At 43.1% G+C, this 23,073-nt stretch overlaps 2 protein-coding genes across 5 annotated transcripts; both read right to left on the bottom strand.

Moving 5' to 3' along the window:
- Positions 1-1,310: 1,310 nt before the first annotated feature.
- On the bottom strand, positions 1,311-8,448 carry LOC133402432 (aquaporin-9-like). The gene is made up of 6 exons (XM_061676109.1): positions 8,201-8,448; positions 7,583-7,709; positions 5,981-6,118; positions 4,900-5,018; positions 3,558-3,775; positions 1,311-2,512 (listed from the first exon to the last, which is right to left on the bottom strand). The coding sequence occupies exons 1-6, from the start codon at positions 8,405-8,407 to the stop codon at positions 2,284-2,286; spliced, it is 1,038 nt and encodes a 345-aa protein (XP_061532093.1). The 5' UTR covers positions 8,408-8,448; the 3' UTR covers positions 1,311-2,283.
- Positions 8,449-8,551: 103 nt separating this feature from the next.
- On the bottom strand, positions 8,552-22,624 carry LOC133402431 (cingulin-like protein 1). 4 transcript variants are annotated; one of them, XM_061676108.1, is made up of 19 exons: positions 22,548-22,624; positions 19,122-20,013; positions 18,961-19,052; positions 17,952-18,057; positions 17,773-17,868; positions 17,537-17,685; positions 16,679-16,820; positions 16,383-16,595; positions 16,113-16,319; positions 15,589-15,693; positions 15,345-15,497; positions 15,076-15,246; positions 14,711-14,863; positions 12,629-12,718; positions 11,693-11,776; positions 10,369-10,493; positions 9,984-10,092; positions 9,756-9,919; positions 8,552-9,651 (listed from the first exon to the last, which is right to left on the bottom strand). In XM_061676108.1, the coding sequence occupies exons 2-19, from the start codon at positions 19,983-19,985 to the stop codon at positions 9,576-9,578; spliced, it is 3,099 nt and encodes a 1,032-aa protein (XP_061532092.1). In that variant the 5' UTR covers positions 19,986-20,013; positions 22,548-22,624; the 3' UTR covers positions 8,552-9,575. The 4 variants fall into 4 exon arrangements, with proteins under 4 accessions (XP_061532092.1, XP_061532089.1, XP_061532091.1 ...); XM_061676105.1 differs by having other exon boundaries at positions 16,113-16,595; XM_061676107.1 differs by having other exon boundaries at positions 16,113-16,595; positions 18,961-19,025.
- Positions 22,625-23,073: the final 449 nt, after the last annotated feature.

The raw sequence follows: 23,073 nt of genomic DNA, 5'->3' as shown, positions 1-23,073 counted from the left end.
GGCAGTAGGCAGCATTTTACATACCAATGTCATACACCATGTTAAACCATTTCCAGTTGCAATAATTAGTTCAGTCTGGATGGTGGAAAAAAAACAAAGCACTTTGCAACTGCATGCTTTCGCCTCGTTTTTCGTCCTGTCGAGCCAGACATTTAAAAAAATATATAATAGGCATATAATTAATAATAAATTAATTAAAAACTTCCATAAGTCCAATCCAATATTGTATTTTACTTCCATCCATCCATAAGTTTAATATACAGTATTTGCATTTAATTTCAAAACAACTTTTTAAAAAATTATTTAGGTTAAAAAATGACGTGTTGAACATGACATTTTAATTAAATCAGTTATTTTATTTTATCCCCCCCCCCCTATATATAAGCGCAGCGTTAATGTTCAAACTGCTTAATGTTGGCGTACAATAATAGACATGCTTTTTAGGTGGTACTTGGAGAGTTAAATTCTTTTTAGGTGTTACTCGTGAAAAGTCTGAGAACCAATGGGTTATAGAACACATTGTTGATTATCCCCCCCCCCCCCCTTTTTTTTTTTTTTTTACATAGAAAAGCCTTGGTGTGTTCACTTCTTGTATCCATTGTGTTGACACTAGCCTCCTTTCCTGAAACCACGCAGGACATGTATTTCTATGACCCGATGAGCGTATGTAATGATGTCGTAATAACCAACCAGGAAAGAAGACCGTGTCAGGCCCTGGCTTAATTTGCACATGCAATGGAATGTGGCCTGTATTGATTTTCAATTTGTACCCTCAAGCTTGTGGCGCTGACATAACCATGCATTCACGCCATCCAGAGGTGGCAAAAGTACTCATAATCTGTATTTAAGTAGCAGGCCCGTCATTCAGTCATCCAGCATCATTCTATGGCTGCTTTAAGTGGAACCTACACCCATACAGTACATGTCATAGTTATCGAGCAGTCTATATTAACTCAATGTGCAAGGTTAATTGTATTCATTTGTAAGGAAATGTAAACATGAAAGTTTATAGTGTAGCTTGATTGGCTGCGCTAGTATGCCGTTGTCATGACAATCCTGTCCATATCATTACAAGCATTTGTGGCCCATAAGGGGCCGGGGAACCACATTTAGTGACTTAAACTTAAAATCGTCATGTCGTGTTCGCGTTAGGTGTGCAGTTAACGTTGCTCTTTAGAGCTGAGATTCTGACCCCGAACCTCACAATTGTGAAGCAGACGTTCTAACCACTAGTCCAGTGTGCTGCCTTAGGAAACCTACGTTTTGTATCTTACACAAAATAACCAATGATGACTTAAAATACAGGTAACTAGTTTGTAGAAATTTTAATTTAAACAAAACAACAGGAATACATTTGGTTTGCTTAAGAAAACAAAACAAGTAAAACAAAAAAGTAAAAATATTTGGACTACTGCAGAATAACAGGAGCAAATATGAAGGAGATTATCTTGCTTGTAATATCTAATATCCGACAGTACAATATTTACATTTCATCCATTCATAATGTTCATTACATTTCCATCAACTTACATTTAAATACTTGAGCTTACCACACCTGTTTTATGCATATTGTATTTATTCGCAAGCAGACTTGCTTGCGTAGAACTGTTAATTTGTACAATTAGCTGCTGCGTTGCATCAAATTCGAATTGAGTGTTGCGAGTGGGCCAAAAAGGTTGATCATAGGTGTAACTACAGTCGATTGCGCCGTTAACAAAGAGTGCACGCATCCTGAAGTGAAAATTCTTCACGAGATCGACCATAACCTGAGGAAATGTGCCCACGTGCACTGAATGTCTCCTCTCGTTTTTGTTTGTTTGTTTGTTTGTTTGTTTGTTTTTTTGCCACGTCAACCAGCCCAGGGCTTTCAGAATCAGCAGTGCTGCCAAATGTACTTTAAACTATATTAGCAATGAGGGATTAGATTCCAAGTTTGCTTCACAGGGCCGACAACATTAGCATTTTACTGTCCTCTGATTGGTTGGTCAGAGCAGGCCAAATTTGACGAGCAAAACTGTAAAAAAAAGAAACATTAATACATTTTAATAATTAGCATCTCTGATGAGTAGGATGTATTTTCTTTGAATTATGTTTATTAGATGATGTACGTGGCACAGTTGAGTCGTGTTATATTTTTAAATTTTGTGTATGTGTCTATATATATATATAGTATAGAATTGCTTCCATAATTGCGACATGATAGTGGTGGTATTAAAAGGTGGATTAAGCCGGGTAAATTCCCACTGAGGGCCCGGGTACGAAACGCGTGGCCCGCCACTATGTTTAACTCATGGTGATCATTTCGTATTTGTCCTTCAGACTGCAGTCCTCGTCATCCTCGTCCTCGTCCTCGTCCTCCTCCTCCTCCTCCTCCTCGCCCTCCTCCTCGCGGGGCTTCTCGGCCTGGTCGCGGGGGTGATGAAGCTCGATGAGCAGGTAGTACAGGACGGCGGCGACCACAGCCCCCACCATGGGCCCCGCCACTGGGATCCACCACCAGTAGCCTGCCGTGCTGTAACACATGGTAGGTGAGACTTTGAAAAGTGTAACGGAATCATGTCGGATCAACAACAGCAACAATCAATCGCGTCTGTTGAGCGCACGTGACATTATATAATAACCCAACAATGCTTGTTGCCTAATCATTTATTTCAATCAATATGTTTGTTTGTCCGCTAACCAACTCGACGTAAAGTAGGCCTCAGCTCGGCAGTAGGGATTTGTCTTTTTTTTTCATCAGAAAGCCCTGCCGTTACTTAAAATAAGGAGGAGACGAGCAACAGCCCCCCCCCCCCCCCCCAAAAAAAAAACAAGAGAATGGGTCCTCATCCGTGAGCTGCAGCTCCATGAAGACCGAGTCGAGGTGTACACCAGGCCGAGCAGGTTGCTGCTGTGCCTTCTTTCCGAGGTCACAGTACGGCATTTGTCTTGAGTCCCAGAGCTCGGGACACCAGGACACTGACAATGTATTTCCTACCATTGATGTATCTTTGTTCATCTATCTACGCCAGCGACATCTGGCGACAGGCAAAACATTTCAACGCTCTTCCACAAGATGGCAGAAGGTCAAATGAACCTGTGTCGAACAAACAGGCCGGGATTTGACGGTGAGAAAGTAAATAGTGTGAGTCGATTGAGACAATATCATCCATTTTTCATTATACATTACATGTGAGACATACTTTTAGGAATATTTTTGTTTGGTGGTGTGGCATGAATTTTTTTAAATGCAAAATATGTGCCTTGGCTCAATAAAGACTCAGAAACATTGCTCTGGGGGTGAAAGGACAAGAAAAGATTGGAAGGCTCATGGTTTTGTCCCTGTCCTTTCTCTGCTGTGGGCATGACTGACTTTAATTGAGCCTTATGAATTCTGTGTAATGTGACCAGGGGGGAAAAAAGAGTGAGCATGTTATGAGGCTTTGCATTTGAAGTTATCCAGCGTAATTATATGTGTCCACATAAATATGGCAGGAGAAAAGAACTTTCTTCAAATAGCAACTGATACTGCATTGTGACCTGTAGAGTTAATAATCCCAAACGTGTCCTGCAGTCACCTGAAGACCTCCATCCCCCATCCGGCCACAGCGGTGAACAGTCTAGGTCCGAGGTCCCTGGCGGGATTCAAGGGGTATCCACAGTTCAGCCCCATAGACACCCCGATGGCCATGATGATCAGCCCGATGGCCAGTGGCTCCACACCTTTCGGAGCGCCGATGTTTCCTCCATCGACGATGGCCAGGATGCACAGAACCAGCATGCCCGTGCCCACCACCTGCAGACAATGGAGCTCATGGCTGCACTTTCTCGTGTGTGTGTGTGTGTGTGTGTGTGTGTCCCCTGTATCGCATTCCACCCTGTTAGTCCGTTGTAGTTTCGCCCTCTAAAGAAAAAAAAAACTAGTTCCCATCAATCAGCATTCGGGATGGGACGTCACTCTTTTGGACCAACTTAAGACCAAAGTGAGGTGAGTGTAAACTTTCTGTCTGCCTTTTTAAAAAATATATACATTTATTTATTTATTTTTAAGGATCCTATATGTCCTATTCCCCCCCCCCCCCCGACCCTATTAAGCTAAGTTACGATGAATCTAAACTACTTCCAAAATAAGTCAAAATGTTGTTTGATATATACATTAATAAGGTAAAGGTTTTTAGTAAACAGAATGGCTTGTTCAAATTTGTAGATTTACATAGCAATGGCTAATTTTAGTGAAAACAAAATCCACGCTGTTAAATTGACCTAATTAGTTGGTAAGTAGTAAGTTAAGATTTAGACCCCTTTTATTGTTTTTAATGTTATATTTTAACAGTGGTCCTCAGTGCTTCTTTTTACACGTATCTTGGTATCACAATTGAAGTGTGCTACCTAAAATGATAAAACATTGCCTGTAAACTTTAATATGCCTTATGATGGCTAAAGTTCATCCTCAGTAATCAAATCATCAAACCATTTCCATGATTTCCTATTGTAAACTCTGATTCTAAATCCAAACAAAAGATTTTCTTGGACCTGTAAGGTTGCGCCGTACATGTATGTGAACTAGGCAGCATTGTAACACAACCATGAGCCCATTCGCTCATCTCGACTCATCTGAGTGGGTCACTCCATGTGGTCTTCAACATTTTCCAGCACCAACGTGTTATTTTTGGACCAGTGCACCAACTTAACAGACTGGAAACGGTGCCGAGTATAGATCTGACCTTGCGGTGAATACCAGGAAACAGGTCATTCAACCCCAAAACCAAACAAAGCAAAAGAGGAGGGGGGGTGTTCTCAGACTAAATGGGGCGATCAATCTCGCATTACCGCCATTTCATAGAGGTTGGCGTATTTCGAGCCCAAATGGGATTAAGAGCACAGTAGAAAGGTAATTGGGCCATTGTGAGCTGAGTTCACCTGATCAATGAATCCGCCAAGAACTGACAGGTGTCTCGCTGGGTAGGATGCAAAAATGTGACCGGTGGCGTTGATTCCCGTCACCGACAGAATCCCGCTGGTGAAGTCCATGAAAGCATCTGTGAGGAGTTCATCGAGTTCTCACTCGTCACTGTGGCAAGTCAAAGGTGTAACTTTCGAGTGTGCATTAGAAAGCAGCGATTCCGAACAGCATTGGTCTGCTGTGAGTGATCACTGGCTGTATCCAATTAGTGACTGCACCTTTAAGAGGCGGGGCCCGTGGGGTGGCGCATGACTGGCGAATCTGCTTGTGAGTGTTTGGGCGTGAGCTGTGGCTGACAATAGTTTTGTGTCAATGCGTTTTACTGTTCTCCTGGCGTTCAATAAATGACTGAAATGGGCGTCAGTTCCGAAAAATAGCAATGTATTGTGCGAAATAAATAGAAATACAACATATACATAATAAAAGAAGATGTGTCTAAAACTGGTTTTATAATTTAGTCGAAAGTTACAAACACACACGAGTTGATGTGTGCCTGCAAGGGGCGTGGCCTAGCGAGTGACATAAAGAGCTGAAATCAGTCGTGTTGGCAGTTCACCATCCGGCGAGTTCAGTGTGAGTGTCTGCTTCATGCTCCTTTTGAGTGGTTTCATTTTGTATTCGTCTGTTTGACTGTTTGTCCCGTTCAATAAATGGCTGGGCATTACAGTACCTTGATTGCTCCTTTTATTTTCCCACGTCAATCAAGCGGCGGCGTATCTGAAGTCGGTTTGCAACTCAAGACTTTGAGAAAAATCGACCAAGTAACGCAAAAAAAAAAAAAAAAAAAAAAAAAAAACGTGGTTGGGGCACTCGTATACTGTAATAACCCATAAAAAAAGTAACACTTAAAAATCTACGATATGACAGGGGCATGAAGGATGGACCACGATATAGCTGGAGAAAAATGTACATATATTTGGTGACGTTTTTGTCTGCTGGAATTCCGTGTCATTTGTCTGATGTAGTATACGTGTGTTGGCTCAGTAAATGTCACGAAACACTGAGATCGGGTCACGACGGAAACGCACGTACGCTTACCGTAGTATAATCCAAAGACTGCAGCAGCTCCTGCAAACGCGCCGAGAAACTGAGCGATGACGTAGAAAGGAAACTTCCAGATCTCCAGTTTGCCGAGGATCACCATGGCCAGAGACACGGCAGGGTTCACATGGCCGCCTGGGATGCAGGACAAAGGCCAGAACGAGTGAGAGCTGCGGCCTGGATCGAGGCGTCGTTCGGCACGTAATTCGGGAGTAACTCTTACACGACTGAAATATTCTCGGCACACTACAGACATTTTTTCCACAGAAATGCGCTCAGACACAAAACTGAAATGCTCTCATAAATGACACTGATTTTTTTTCCCCCACTCACATGCACGACTGAAACGCTTTCATACAGGAAACTGAAATGCTCTCATACACACTACAGAAATGTTTTCTCGTATATACACTACTTAAACGTTCTCCTACGCACTACCGATTCTTTTTTCACTCATACATTACTGAAATGCTCTTATTGACTACTGAAATCGACATAATATACTGAAATACTTTTCTGAAATCCGTTCGTAGAATATACTGAAATATGCGTTTTTGTAGTGTGTATAAGCAAAAAAAAAAAAAAAAAAAATAAAAATATATATATATATATATCTCAGTAGTGTGAATAAGGGTGTTTCAGTCGTGTTTGTGAAAGGCAATCCGGAACGATCTCCCCAACGGTCCCTCATAGGCCGGCATGTTACCCTCTCCATCATTAGGGAGGTTGTCACATTTACGAGGGGCAGCAGAAGGAAAGCAGCCCCCTGCGGGGTGGCAGGAGTTTCTTGAGGAAAAGCAGACAGTCAGACACAATAATGGCCATAAATCACGGCTGTAGCATCACCGACTTTCTTTTAAACATAAAGCGTTCTGGCTCTGTGCGAGCCATTTGGTCCTGCTGTTCAAACGGCAGGCGGTCACGTTTTGAAGCCAACGTTTGCCGCAGACAAACGATCGCGGGCCAGCGATCGATGTTCGCGGGACATTCGGCGCCCCAGGTTACGGACGACCCCGCAAAGGCTGCGCTCGGACTCCACCGAATCAATGGCCAGTGCACACTGACTGAATCCTGCCGGAAAAGAACGGCACGTTCCTGCTGCACGGGAGCTCAGCAGAGCCACGGAGGTTGCGCACGGCTGCCTGGGAGGCCATCAAGTTAGGAGACTACAATACAGAGAGACAGACAACCGCTCAGCCTCGCTTTCACACCGCCACTGAGGGCGAACTGAACCGATGCTATTTTCTTCTTTTAAAATAGCAATGCAGACTGTGTTCAATATCATTTTCACTACATACTGTGGGCCGCTAAAAGAAAAAGAAGACAGGCCGCAAATGGCCCCCCGGGCCATAGTTTGGACACCAAAATGCTCTAAATTGTCTATCGGTTTGAATGGATGTTTTAAATCTACATAGACAACAAATGCATGACGAAGCACAATGTACCGCAAGGGCCATTCTCCAATTGGTTATGATTTGATGACCTACCGTAGCCTAAAACGTGTTCAACAACAATCAGGTTCCAATATATCAATCAACCACATGAATAACAACCGGTACCCGATCGCATGCGTCTACAACGACTCCTAATCATATTTACCTGACACGCCACCGGCCACGTAAGCCGCCATCATCAGTCCTACGGAGAAGCCAATGTGCACGGTGAGCGGCTCACCCAAAGTGTTTCGACTGAGGACCGTTTGGGCGACTGAGCCGCAGCCAAATAACTGGAAATATATGGACAAGACATACACGTAGATAGATGAATTCACAACATTCTTCAGATTTACTCCCTGGCAATTATCATGTAATGAAGTAGGGTCACACTCTCACTTGGAAATTCTTCAGCTAGGCCTGCAGAATCTCATGAGAACCTAAAAATCTGCTTTTACCAAGATAATAATGCTCCTTTTAGTACTCAGTCAACAATACGTAATCATTTGCAGTAGCATACGACTGCGCCGCATCATACCGAGAGGTGTTTGTAATCGTTTGGTTGGCTTTTCAGCCGAAGGGATGGAACACCATAGAAAACCTGTCGGTAAGACGCAGTGCAGTCCTGCACCCCTAAACTACGACTGCAAGAGGATGAAAGGAATACCTCTCGACAGTGTCAATTAAAACGGATCATTCCCAAATGCACGTAGTGAAAATGTCTCATTGAGTGTCCAGTGAAATAAATCATTGAATACATTATGAATGCAAAATGTTAACTTACAACCAAAACAAAAGTCCCCAGAAATTCTGCCAGGAATTCCTTGAGTATTCCATGTTTGATCGCGCAGTGTTTCCTCATGCTCCTCTTGAGATGTTTCAAAGTATCCCTGCGGTGACTGTGATTAGAAGTGCCCTGAAGGCCCTGCTGTGTTAACCTCTGTGAAGCGGATGTCACGTCAGATCTCCACCTCTGCCCAAGCGCAGCCATTCAGCGCGCAGGATTGATCCGCTTGTACAACCATCACCGGGTTTCCAGGCACAGTGATTGACGCGTGCGGTTGCTTTTTTTATCGTGACTGTACAAACGATTTCAGTCATGTGATGTAGAAGGACAACCTCGTGAACCAAACAAAGTTTTAGTTTATTTCTACAATTTCTGGAGGTTCATAAACATCAATACACATTTTGAAACGCATCACACTACATGGAACCATTAGTTGGGAGATAAGAAAAGGACTTGGAACAATGTGGACAAAAGTATTTCGACCGAGCCACACGGGAAGGAGAAGGAAAATGGAACACATTTGTGACTTCACCGATATTGCACCGAAGAAAAGGCCTTGCTCACCATCTTTGTTCGCCAAACTGTTTCCACACGACTTGAAGCATCCATAAGATTTATTGGACTGTTTACATTACATTTTGTATAGCTCTTGTCCGGGTGAGCTGCAGCCTGGACTGGATTCAGGGGGAACTCGCCAAATGGTGTCTATTGTGTCGTTACTGTAACACAGCTCTAAGGCAGTGATTGTAAACCACGGTGCTCGCAGGACATTAGTGTTCCAGAGAGAGAGCATCAAGAAATGATACAATTTCACTTCATCGGGCCAAAAATTTTATTCAAGTGAATTATATCATTGGTCTACAAATCTATCGATGCCCGTGACGAATCGAGACAGGCAGAAGAATTTAATGCTCTTACGCTAGATGACGGAAGGTAGCTACATGATTAACTTAAAATTGTGAGACAAGATCATCGTGATTTCAATGTATACACTTTTTGGGACATTTTTGTTTGGTGGTGCACTGTGAGATTTTTGCAATGTAAAAATAGTTACGTTAAAATAGCGATGCGTAATTGGCGTGAGGGTTATGATGGGTTTTTTTTTTTTTTTTTTGTGGAAACAATTCTCAGCTGTAGTCTTAGCACACGCTAAGTTTGAGAAGCTCTCTTTGAAAATGGACGCATGGTACATCTCCAAACTTTTGTCCGCATCGTGTAGCGGCACTGTGGGTTGGTTTGCCACATCAAGTAGTTCAAAATATTGCCACTAGAGGTCAGGCCTAACACAATGCCGGGATAATAGGAGTTGTTAATGGAATTACTGCAACGAGCTCCTCATTAAGTCCAAACGTGATGTGAGTTATTTATCCAATTAATCAGAACCAGTGTCATCCAGGCCATCTCCGTCCTCCGCCACTTTAATTACCGGGGGCGATTTCCGTTTGCGCCTGGTCATGCAAAAAAGAACAAAAAATAGCAACGTCACAAAGTTTAGCAGTACTTTGTCATTCATTTCTGTGAAATCCAAACGAGGCTGAAGGTAAGCATTCACCTCATGTCTTTCCTCATCGTGTCAATTTGGCCATGAAGCTGCTCATTGGCCTCAAGCTGCTCCTCCAGCTCTCTCTGCAGCTTCTTCTTGGCGTGCTCCAGGCGCTCGATCTCCTCCTCGGCTTGGTCCATCTGTCGCTTGGCCGTCTTCAGTCTCTGAGTCAACTGCGCCGTTCGGGACAAGTCAGATAAGTGACAGCGTGACCGGCGGCGACGCGGCCTCTCATACCTGGTCCCTGTGCGTCTGCAGGTTGGCGTGCTCCTCGTCCGCGTGCATCTTCATCTCCTTCGCCTTGCGCTCCAGCTTGCGGTTGGCTTGCTGCAAGTTGTTGTTGTCCCTGGAAGGAGATGAGCCAAGAGATCGGCTGAAGCTTCCTGTAGTTTAACACCCTCCCACTGTGATGCTCCCAGTCTTACAAGCATAGGGAATGTGATGTCACCGCAGCAGAACCATTATCCAAAATCTGTTCTCAGTATTATCTTACACTGCGGCATTACGTAACTCTTTACCCTTTTCCATTCCATTTTCCGCACCGCTTATCCTCACTAGGGTCGCGGGTGTGCCGGAGCCTATCGCAGTCAATGTTTTTGGTTCACGGTCAGGGAGCCCTTACCTTTCCTCCCCTTGCAATCTCTCTTCAAGTTCCTGGATGCGGCTGTTGAGTTTGGAAATGAGAGAATCCTGGTTGGTCCTCTGCGATCCTTCTAAATGAGACACTCTGCTCTTGAGGTCTTTATTCTGACGCGGGGAACGGAACAGAGGAATGTCACAAACGAGGCGACATGAAATGTTCCCGTCATGCTGGCTCACCAGCGCCGGTCAAAGCCAGGTCAATTCACTGAATCAACCAATTGGTCTATTTCACGCTGAGAAATGTATGCTTCCAGAGCATTTGAGAGGTAGGCCATTGTTTTGTTCCACCTTTAAGGCATGAGTGTGTATTAGTTTTGTATGGAGGAACTGTACACAACCCTAACCCGAACAGTTAACCCCATCAAACACTTTGAGGATGACATAGAATAGCGGGCCAGAGCTATTAGGTTGTCCCGCATTTGCAAAATCCTAAATGATGTCTTGCTACTAAATTAGCTGAAGCCTATCCCAGATGACTTGGGGTGAGACGCCAGGTACACCCTGCACTAGTTGCCAGCCATCCGCAAGGCACCAAAAAAAAAAAACAACCATTAACATTCACGTTCACACCTATGGACAATTTAGAGCTGGGGTGGGCAAAGTACGGCTTACGGTTTTGACTCCGGCCCACCGAGTATTTACATCAAGACAATAACAATAAAGCTTTTCTTTATGCTGAGTCCTGTCATATTTTGTCACTGCCGGATGGAATCACATGTCCAAATTAGGTCAATATCATATTTTTCTTCACAAATCGATAGTATCAGTCAGTCTCCACGTGGGTCTGTTATTTATTTATTTATTTATTTTTTTTTTTACAAATTATTGATCATTCTAAAGTGTTGAAAATGGCTTGCTCTCTCTGATGATGCAATGTTAATGGCTCATTAAACGTTGACAAATTCAATCATTTATGAAAAGTACTGGTTTTGGATTCTGCCCGAGAGATGTTTTGTTTGTTTCCCCCCCCCCCCCCCCGTCTAGCTCATTTTAAAAAAAATGCTTAATAATCCAATAAAGTTATTAGTAAAATAAGCAAATGTATATTTTTAGTCAATAAATGTTTTATTCATAATTTATTGCAAATAATCTTTTATCTTCAACTGAGAAAAGACTGAACGGAAACACAATCACGCAGCGACCCACTGTTGCCCTTTGAGGACCAAAGTTGTATTACAGGATACAACCAGCAACATCCCTTAGCCTAGCTCGTTGAGACCAATATGTCAACTTGGATATTTTGAGCACACAGTAATATTCTGTATACTGTATGTATTCTCCTATGAATGATGGGTTCACCCTACCTGTCTTTCCAGGCTCATGTTGTCACACTCCAGGTCCTGTCTGACCGCTCTCTCCTGCATCAACTCGCTCCTCATCTGATCCACCTGACACACATCAGCATGTACTGTACACTTCGGCACATTACAATCCCATTGCAATGTCGTATGACATTGGCTGGAGGTCAACGAAATGTACAATAGACAAAATAGTAGGCTATGGGGGTGCGCGCGCGCACACAATCTATATTTCAGATAGATGACATACTGTACATCCCATCAGGGAAATTATAAACACCAACCAATCATAAATATGATGTCAAATGAATATGCGATGAATATCCCTTAGATCGGCCTGATGGCTTTGTGCTATCTCCAGTATTGAGAAAAATAACATTAAAAAAAATTAAAAATCAAAACTTTCGGTTTAAATGGACTTCATTTAAAAAAAAAAAAAAAAAAGAAAGAAAAAAGAGGAAATGCTGTCTCGTCTTACCAGTCTTAGTCTCAGCCCAAATAACATGCAGAGGCCCAGTGAAGGGAAAGTGAATCACCACACACAATACTTTGCTGTTTTGTGTCTTTGCACAGCATCCAAAACAGCGTTTTGTGTCGATTAGTCCGCAGCGCTTTGCTTGCATGAGCAGTGGCCTACTTGAGCAAAAAAGGGTCCCAATGCTGACTGACATGAGGTAATAAGAAACATATGACATGTGACGAGCGGAGCCGTACATCAACGCGACTACAAAGTGAACACGATGGAACAAAAACACACTTTTTAGGAGTTGACTGGACATAGCATCAGCAGCTGTGGGGAAATCTGAGTATGCAGCCCCCACATCTGTTTGTGGTTAAAACACAACTTAAGATAATAATCCTACAATGGGCAGGTTGACCCTTGACTGAATCTTTACAAATAAAGAAAAGGTCAGTGTTATACATAAAGGTTTTTAAACCTGCCTGCTCTTTGGTTTTGTCTAATCGCTCCATCAGTCGGTCAGCAGTGCTGCGCTCATCGTTCACATCCTCCTCCAGCTGACCGATGCGACCCTGCGAAGAAAACAACGACAAAATATTTGAATTTTCTATATACCAGTTACCAAAATTCCAAATACAAAAGTATTTTGTATTGCCCCTGAAGTTGTACAATTTGGAGTTCAACCAGAACAGAACACAAATACAGCGGGTATAAAAAGTCTACACACCCCTGTTGAAATGCTAGGTATTTGTGATGTCAAAAAAATGAGACCAATATAAACCTTTTCAAAACTTTTTCCACCATTAATGTGAGCCATGACCTGTACGGCAAGATGTGAGAGGAGCTGAATGGCTTAATTAGCATTGTGTCATCTCCTCTTGTCGTGGCTTGGGTGAAAATTAGTTGGGTTTTTTTTCGGTTTTTTTTCAACAAAAAAAGTTGTGGATTATAGCTTGATAACATAATTCAGACATAAGCAGATGGTAGGTATATATGATGGTAATGGTGCACTATTTGAAACGCATCCGAATGAGGAGAATGCTCGACTGGGTGGTTTTATTGTTAACGTGTCGCTATTCCATTTTATGTTGTGTTGTATGTTGTTATAATTGGCGGATGATGCTTGTGATTGTCATTTTGCCTACATTATTACAGAACAATTGAATTGCTTGTTTGACTTTCTCATACATGTTGATATATATATATATATATATATATATATATAGCAACCTAACCAACCGACCTACAATATATGGCTGCTCACTTAATTATTGCTCCAACTAGTTAGAAAAGGTATGAGAGAAGAGATTGCCTCTCCTCAGGGCGTCGGTGATTGTACAAACGTACAACGTTCCAGTGTTTGTGTCCCACTCGGACAGGTCGGAGAACCTTTCCCAGTAAACACGAGGCTTCCTCGCTTGACGCGCTGTGTCAACACACTGATGTCACTGTGTAATGTTTTGTCATCAGCAAGACAAACAGTGCTGAGCCGTGAGATGCTGCGGCAGCGGCGCCGTTCGGCGCCCTCATGGCTCCCAGTGCAAGGAAAAGGCAAAGACAAATAGTGGTGCCAAAGACATAAACGCCCCACGGCATGTGATCAAGTGCAATCTAAGTGTGACTCATGTATGTATGAATGAATAGTCACGTCATGGAATCATCAGCATGTAATACAGGAGTAGTAACAAAATGTTATTAACCTTTAAAAAGACAATCATGCCACTTTTGTCTTTGTCGGTTCTCAGTCATCCATCTCATGGTAATAATCCCCCTGTCCCCTTATTTCCCACCGGACACATACATTGGGGGAATCCACACATAACATTTATCACCATAGAAGCTTTTTGGATTCAAGATGAAACACTTTTAACAGCCAAGAAGGGTCCAGTTCTCTTGATTCAACTTCTGGGGAATGCCAGTTTGATTTGACTTGCGGTATTAAATCAGGTATATGTTTATTATCGTGGTTGTAGAACTGTACTCCATGACATTGAGAGCCGCTTTTAATAGTTTGCTTAATTTATTTCGCGACATGAGATTGAGAAGCTGCAACATAAGCATACACTGCCTTAATTTTAGGTGGATTTACAGTGATGCCTTGAAATAAGAGTGACTTGACTTTGGAGTTTTCCGAGATACGAGCCGTCATTTGGCCAATTGTTTTGCTTCGACCTGCGAGCAAACATTTGAAATACAAGTGCCGTATGGTGCCAGTGACCTAAGCTCAACTGACTTTACAACAAGCAGCAGTTTGGCAGATCGTAAACAATTCTCCCAAAAAGAAGTTTCATTCAACTAATCCTAAACAAAGACAATGATACATTGTGTATTTCAAACAACCGCCTAACTTTGCCTTGAAGTCTGCTACCTTTATGCTATAACTTGCTGGGCAATGCCATAGACGGACTAACGAATGGAATCTATGTGGCGGTGTCATAACGCTTCAAGGAGTGGATATTTGAACACAATCACACAATATTTGAATCAAAATCAAGATCCTCTGACTGTGAAGCAGACGTGCTGAATGAACGCGAGTGTGTTCTCGTGTTCCTAAATGCGTTCACCTCGAGGAGTTTGACGTGCCGCTCGCGATCGTCCACCGTGGTGGCGTTCCTCTCCTCCAGCTCCTCCGCTCTTTGCTCCAGCTGCCGGGCCCGAGACTGGGCCTCCTCCTGCTCCCTGTGACACCTCCGCAGATCCTCCTCCAGAGGAAGCAGCTGAGCACAGAATAAACACGCACATAAGGAAAAGAAAGTAAAGGAAAGTTAAAGAACTGATACTTCTGACTACTTTTTATTGTTAATACAAGTGAAGTGTTCCTTGGCCTCTCATTGTAGCTAAAAATTCCCTTTGGTCTTTTTCATCAGTGGCTTAGCTATTTGAACCCACGTTCTGATAGAGTCAGCAAAATAATTTGCAAGGGCCACACCTCATCCTGAAGCTTTTTGGCCGCGAGTTGGGATTTCTCCAGGTCAGCTCCCTTTTCCTGGAGCTGTCTGCGAAGCTCGGCCAACTCCCTCTGACTCCTCTCTTTGGCCTCGTCGACCTGGCTCTGAAGAACATCTGTAGATGCCTGGCAGTCCTCCATGATGCTATTCATCTGAGCAGACAGATTTACAAGGATTGAGGTGAAACTCCCCCATAAGGTTCAGTCAGCCGCGCCCGCGGTGCGAGAGAAAGAGACAGGGAGGCTCATACATTCCTCTGAAGTTGTTCCACTGTCCTGTCCTGCAGCCTTCTCTCATCCTCCAGCTGACTTTTGCTCTTCCACAGCTCTTCAGTTTGTTTCCGCTTTTCCCTGAGCTTCTCCTTCATGTCCCTGTGCTCGTGGTTGAGTTTGGTCAGCTTACTCTAAAACAACCGAGAGTATAACTTTGAAATCCATGTCAAGATACTTTCAAAAAGTGCCCTATTTCTTTTTTCCTTTTTTTTTTTTTTTTACTTGCACTTCCTCCAGACGAGCCAGCAGCGAGCGGTTGGACTGACACATTTCCTCTTCATTCCTCCTCACGTCCTGCAACGTTTCCTCCAACTGCTGCTTTTCCCTCTTTAGAGCAAACAAACAGCGGGAAAACCAAGACCGCATGACATCATTTCAGTCAGGGCACATTCTCAACAATTAAACCCATAGAAACCAACATTTTGACCCTGGTGGTTATTTCCATTATTTCTTATCAAAGCAATCGGGAGCTCGACCAGACTCCCATAATGGTTCGTGATTGGCCTTGCGTATAGACAAGCAACTGTTCGCACTTAAATTCACACCTGTGGACAATTTAAAAAGAAAACCCACACAAACACTTGAGATTGAACGGCAGATTTGAATCTTGAACTCCTGAACTGTAAGGCAGACCTGCGAACCACCTCCCCGCCGTGCTGTTTCGAATAACTTCCATTCAGGTTGATGTAGTAAAAATATGTACTCATGTAGAGGAAGAGAAATCCTCCTGGGTGGAGGTAACAAACCTCCAACTGCTTGGCTCGCTGCTCCTGCAGTCTCTCCAACGCTTTCGACTCCTGAACGGCTCGACTCAGCTGATCCACCTTGCTGCTCAGCTCCTGCACTTTTCCCTTGAGTTGATCTCTTTGCTGACTCAGCTCCTGGAGCTTCTCCTCGGCTGCACCGCCCTCTTCCAACGCCTCCACCTTCTCTCGGCCCAGCACGGCGTTGCTCTGAGTTGGAATTATAAGGGAAGATCTTGTGAAGAAGAACAGTAACGAACGGCTTGGATTTACCTCTTTAGTCTTCTCCAAATCCCTCATGAGATGTTCGAGCTCTAATTCATATTCTTCCTTAAGAGCAGCAATGTATTTATCGTGCATCTCCACTTCATCTTTGATGGCCCCCTTCAAGTCTCTGAGCTCCTTTTCCTGCTGTTGTAGAAGCTCCTCGTGCTCCTCCTTCACCAGCAGGATGTCCTGAAAGTCTGCACGCAGCTGGGCCATATCCTGAGACATGACTCATGGTCATCAACACTTTCACACCCCTTCTATGTAACCTGCTGTGGAGAATTGGGAGGTTGAGGTTTTACCTTCAAAAGGACTTCTTTCTCCGCATTTATCAATTCTGCCTTCTTGGATTGGTCCAGTTCATCATGCATCTCAGAGAGCTGCTGCTGGAGGTCTTTCATCTGCACTTTAGAACGCTCCCTGTCCGCAATCATCTGAGTCAACCTGGGAAATATACAATGTACAGTACAATATCGTAATAATCACTCTGTTTCACTGTTAATACTATGAGAGACAATTTGTCGCAACTGTTACACACATGTCGAGAACAAGAGATAAAATAGGACTGGGAATATGAACTCACTGGTCATAATATTAAGGACACGTGCACAATCTAATGAGATCCAAAAAGAGAGAAAAACATTCTACGACTGTTAGGATAACAAGGGACCGGGCCAGACCGCGACCAGCAAAAATCTCGAGATGATTGATGGCCGTCGTAACTGCATTGAAAACACTTTGCTTGAATAAGCGGGGATAACCTGCAAATATTTTTGGGATTGCTTACCCACCCACAAAAAAAATAATAAAAAGAAAACAAATTAAAAAAAATAAAGTAAAAAAAAAAAAGAAAATCATAAAATCTGCAAATAGGTGAATCGGCGCGTGGCGAACCACCAAAATACCACCAAATAACCACTAAAATGCTGATATGTGTAATTATGCACTGGTAAATTTTTTTATATATGTCAAAAACTATTTAAAAATGATTTATTCCCTTTATACTATTAAAAAAAACTGTTACATATGGTCAAATTCTGCAAGACTAACACCAAAATGTATTTGCATCAAAAAACTGCGTTGTATTGTTCTGTGCTCTACAAGTTGGTGTTTAAGTGCTTTACAGTTTAACAAATGAACAAGGGAAGACATTTGCTGACTCGTCTTTGGTAGACTTAAGTTGTGCCTCAATTTCCGTCAGTTTGCTCCTGAGTTTGGAGAGCTCGGCCTGACTCGTGGCCAACTCTTCCTGCAGCTTCTTCTTTTCGGTCCGGGCCTTCTCGCAGGCTTTGGCAAGTGTCTTTTCATTCTGGCGGACAAAGAGACATGGCTCAAAAGGAAGCTTTTAGTGATTTCGGTGTATCAAGTAAGAATCAAGTAAAAATTGCATCAAAACCTTCATCTCGGTTTCCAGTTTTTGCTTCAAGTCGCACACTTGTGACTCCAGGGCTTCTTGTTTCTCCAGCAGCTGCTTCGCCTCGACTGTCTGATCCTACAGGAGTGAAAATTTCAAATCAAACATGCTAGATTGTCAATAGTTAGTAACAATGGAGAACATTTCTCCCCTCCACTCACTTTCATCTCCTCCTCCACATTCACACCTGTTTTCCACTTCAGTCTGTTGATCCTTTCAAGCAGCAGGCTGACTTTCCTCTTGGTGACCGACAATTCATCAGTCGTCCTGAGGAGCAAGAGATGCTTCATAAACACTTGTCTTTTTGCCTCAATTGCGCAGGGATGAAAACGTTGGCAGGGCTTCTCTCAGCCTGCCGCACAGACGTTTATCTGAGCACATAAGTCAAAATAGGTGATAGCGCTTAAAGACATTCCAAGTTAAGGAGTCATTTTATCAGTAGAAGCGAGATCACGCTCTGCATTCCTGATGGACTGACTGTGTGTGTGTGTGTGTGTGTGTGTGTGTGTGTGTGCGTGTGCGTGTGTGTGAGCAGCTGGGCCAGCAACCCTGTTAGCACACTAAACTACACAATGGCGTAAGTTAAAATAATTGAACTCTTACTCTTTCTGCTATCATCACACTAATCTATCAAATGTTGTTTTTTTTGTTTTGTTTTTTGCGATAGCGGTTCTATTTTTTAGATATACAGTGAATCAGCACAGGAGAGTTGAGAGATATTTAAGCTGGAATGAATATCAGTATCTACTTGCGACATCCTGTCGATGGAAATTGTTTTATGAATGAAACTCGGCTGACGGGAATAAACTGAAAATAAAAATATGATCTATCTTATTAGCAGTGTCTGTCAATACCGCTTATCCTGTCCTTGGTCACTGGGGAGCGGTGCGAGCCAGTACGGCGGGCACATATATATGGAGACAGACGACCATTCGCACTGTCATTGAGTGGCAAATGAACCCAGACTGCCTGCACAGACGTCAGGTCCGTAAACTGCGAGTGACTTCTATTAGTACTGCAGTGAGTGTATCAATTACAATGGCAAAATTGACACACATGAAGCAGTATGTTTGCTCCGTATACTGTAGTTGTATAGTTTGGTGATCCAAATTGGGATTGTTCGGCAGAGGTAGAGAACCGCCTTCTACTAAGGGTTTTGTGGTCACTCACCCTTCCTTGAGGTAGGTGAAGAGCATTCGTTTCGCTGCATCTTCATTCGGGTCGACAGACACCTGCTGTCCTTTCAGAAGATCAGGAGTGACCTGGTTAGAGAGCATCATTAAACAGAACCTTTTAAATGAGAAACCGTGTCCTTGGGGACTTCGCTTTACCTGAGCGTCTCTTTCCTCAGCTCCACCTGCGCAGGCACCATGCGACAATTCCTTAGTTCTGTGAAATACTTTTGCTGTCATGTCTATCCCATGGTGAGCTTTAAGCGGCATGCTGGGTTTGTTCTCTCCTCTCTTGTTGGCCTCTCCGCCCAGCAGTCGAGCCCGGGCCGACCCAGGAGGATAGATCCCGCCTGAGGTCGCGGCGCCGCTGCCCCCCTTCAGAGACGACGCCCTGCTGGATGAGGAGGAAGACGAATCAGACGCTCGGCCGCTGTCCACGCTACGTGACCGCCGCATTTCCTCCGGGTCCAGCCGACTCCCGGGACCGCCCCTTCCCCTACGCGGGCTGCTGTTGAACTGGCTGATCAGCTTCCCTACGGACATGAAGGGCTCAGAGTCTACTGAGTTTGGGGACCTCGCGGGGAGATGTGCAGGTATTTCTGAGGGAGGCGTGTTCTGGTCATCAGAAGGGGCTTCTGCTGGAAGGGGAATCCTGGCTTTGGGTCGGTCCGCTGTTCTTCCAGGAAGGGTTTGGGTCGGGTTGAGATGGTTGAGGTTGTTGCTTCTGGGGTCGTACGGTCTCATGATCTCTGGATGTTTTTGGTAATGAAACTCGAAGGAGGAGCTACTCTCATCCACGGACCTCCTCACCATGCCCGGCTTGTACCCAGTCTGGTGAGTGATGACCGATACGTCTCTGAGCCTTTCTTCACCAGAACTGTTCAGAACTACAAAGGGCTGACCTTTAATCCCTTGAACCTGCACACGAACTCCAAACGAGCTGTCATGGCCGCCTCTTGGGTTGTGAGGATCAACATAACTGTTCTGTAACCTCATTTCCGGGGAGCCTCCTCGTCTTGCCATTGTGGCTCCTGCTTCATTAAGGGGTGAACTAAGAGGGAGGAAAACAGAGGGCCCGATTTACAAAGATCCCATATAGCAGTCACTAAATTGTATATCCACTCTAACAGACTGTGTGATGGTGAGCTTGTTGCATACGAGCTACCAAGATTGCGCCGCAATTGGAAACGGTGTAAAAAATTGGGATGAGTGGAGACCATCAAATGTTTTGCGCTGACGGCGAGCAACACAGCGGAACGGGACTGAACTGTTGCGCAAGGTGCAGGGTCTCTGCAACTAGTTTTCATGAGTGACTGACCGTCGGCCACTAGTTTTGCTGCAATTCCAAATTTGAATCGCAGGTGATCGGCGTCGCAACATTGCAGATGTGACGGTGGTATCGTGTGAACTTTGAAACCAAAAATTACGTTTCTCGCTACGAAGCGAGGCCCAGCCAGTAGACAGTAAATATATACACAGTACATTGTGTTTTACAATACTTATAATTTTATATGTACCTGTGACTGAAAAAGCAAAGCATGGAGAGTCACTGTCGCCAAAATGTTTAGGTGCATTTGATGGTTCCATTACTGCCAAGCGCCTCTCCAATATCCACTCTCTCCTTCATTTCCTCTTTGTATTCTTATAATATAGCTACATTGACCAGGACAATCTGCTTCTTCCCTGACAATTGCACCATATTTTTTTTTTGTGATTCTATCAAAAAATAATACAGTATGTATGTGTGGCGCCACAAAACGTTGTTTCCTGATAAGAACGCTAAGGGCTCTATTTTCACGTAGAAAACACTGGTCAACAACAAATTGATTGTCTCAGATTGTGTAACTGATTGAACAACAATTTTCATGATCTGAATTCAAATGTCACATTTGTTTTGCTCAATCAGCTCAACTTCTGGAACTATCACCACATGTTTTTGTTTATGTACAGGTATTTTCTTTAGAGGTTCAAATAAGCAGTGGTTCATGCCCTGAACTTTGAACAATGATGATTTAACATTCGATTTACAGGTACTTACTTCTATCAGTCTACTAAGTAAAGTTGGTAACATTTGATTAATCAACTGTTAACAACTTGGCATAAAGACCTGACCTGAACAAGCGAAGCAGGTGTCATTTTCGGATTTAGTGATGCAAAACTGTTCTAAATCAATTGAAAAAACAGACAACTTACAAAACAACGTTTTTAACCCAGTGTAATATGTCATGTTAATTTTTGTTTCTGGCATTTCAAAAAGGTTTATAAGAGCGGAAAAGATCCCCCAGAGTGTTATAACCCTGATGGAGGCTGATCCAGCGTGGGAAGGCGTACACAGATGTTTACACAACATTGGAGCTGTCGTGGAAGTAGAGACATAGGGCCACCTAAGGATCTCCTCTCTCACGCGCAGCTGCACTCGCCACCCAACACGAAGACACAATCCATGGACAAGAGCTTGATTTTGCTGTGCATTGCAAACAACTCACTCTGTGTGTTAATGACACTGTCGTATTGTACCAACAACGCTTAGCCAACTGCATGACGACTACAACTGGCCGAGGTCTGAGGGGTGTCGTCACCCACTACATGGTATAAAGGAGCAATATTGATCTCAATAGAGATGGCAACACTGGCGGCATTGTCGTCATTACCATACTCAACTCATAATTTAGAGCCATTTACAGATGCGTTTTGAGTATCGCCATAGGGTTTTTAATATCTTCGTACCAAAATATTACAAACAGCATTCTGCACCACTGAAATCTATAACCATATTAATTATATACAGTATAGTCAAGTTAACACCTCTGTGGATGCATTATCTTGTTAAATCATTTCATGAAGATGAATAATGTAACCATAATATTATACATGTCTTTCAGTATGATGGCGTGCAATCTAAAACCATATTAATAGTATAGTGAAATTAATACCTCTGGGACAGCATGATTATCTTTGTTCAATTATAGATAGATAGATTTTTTTTTTATCTCACGAGATTAGTTTATGTGTAAGATACATTTAGTACTAGTAAGCAAGGCACACTTTATAAATGTTTACACATTTTTGAAAGTGATGCCTTCATTTGTAACATTTGAGGCAAAAACGTTTGGGTTGCCATGTTGGGAAAATCCTCTTTAGCATATGAAAACATACTTTTCCCTCAAAGCATACTTTGTGTCGTTATGGATTATTATTTTTTTTTTTTAATATCATGGAGGCAAAACAAAAGTTTATTATTATTTTCTAATTCTGTAAAGCAAGTAATTATCAATCAAATCAATCACTGTAATTCCTCTTGAGGGGTTTCTTACAGCTTTTACATTAGCATTAGCCAGTTGCCGTCTTTCACAGGTAAAATAACACCTCAGCAAATTAGCAAGTAATGCTTCCATATCGTTGGGACTGGGCAGGGCAGGGCAGGGTCGCTGTCTACATTAAAACGAGGAGGCTGTCTGTCACAGAAAGCAAAGCAAGAAACGCTTTACCGACCGAGGTTCCGTAAACTCACCACAAACACGCCAGAAAATCGTAGCTATCTTCCAAAGGCGAAAGTGTAACATCGTAATAAAGAGGGAAACTTACCCGTTGTGAGTGCGTAAGTGAGCGTGAGTCCAATGAGTTAAGTCCTCCTCTTCCTCCTCCAAACTATCCCGCTGCCCTGCCTCTGCCCAATGAGGCGTTCACTGACGCCTCAGTGTCCGACATCCAAGAGTCACGTGACAAAGGATGGCCTCATGACATTCTTGCTTAAATGTTTTAAATGACAATTTCAATATATCGTCCCGAAAGACTATTTTACTGGCGAAAATTAAGTTTTTTTTGTGGTTGTTATTAAGTTAAAACAGATACTCGAGGTCATTTGGTTGTTTGTCTAACCCAGTGCTTCACACACTTTACCAATTAAACATAATTACCACGTCTTGCGCTAAATGAAATAGGAATTAAATAAATGGCCTATATTCGAGGAAGTCTGTTACGATAACAAATTTATTGGAGAAAAAAAGTTGCAATGTTATAACACACGATTGTTTTTTGGGGGGTTTTTTTTTCTTCCAAAAAGATAGCTATAATCTTTACAAGGACATGTATATTTTGTTGGGATGATAAA

The sequence above is a fragment of the Phycodurus eques genome, chromosome 5 (assembly GCF_024500275.1).
Source record: "Phycodurus eques isolate BA_2022a chromosome 5, UOR_Pequ_1.1, whole genome shotgun sequence".
NCBI lineage: Eukaryota > Metazoa > Chordata > Actinopteri > Syngnathiformes > Syngnathidae > Phycodurus > Phycodurus eques.
The sequence above is the reverse complement of the archived record's forward strand: the minus strand, read 5'-3'. Positions and strand labels throughout refer to the sequence as shown.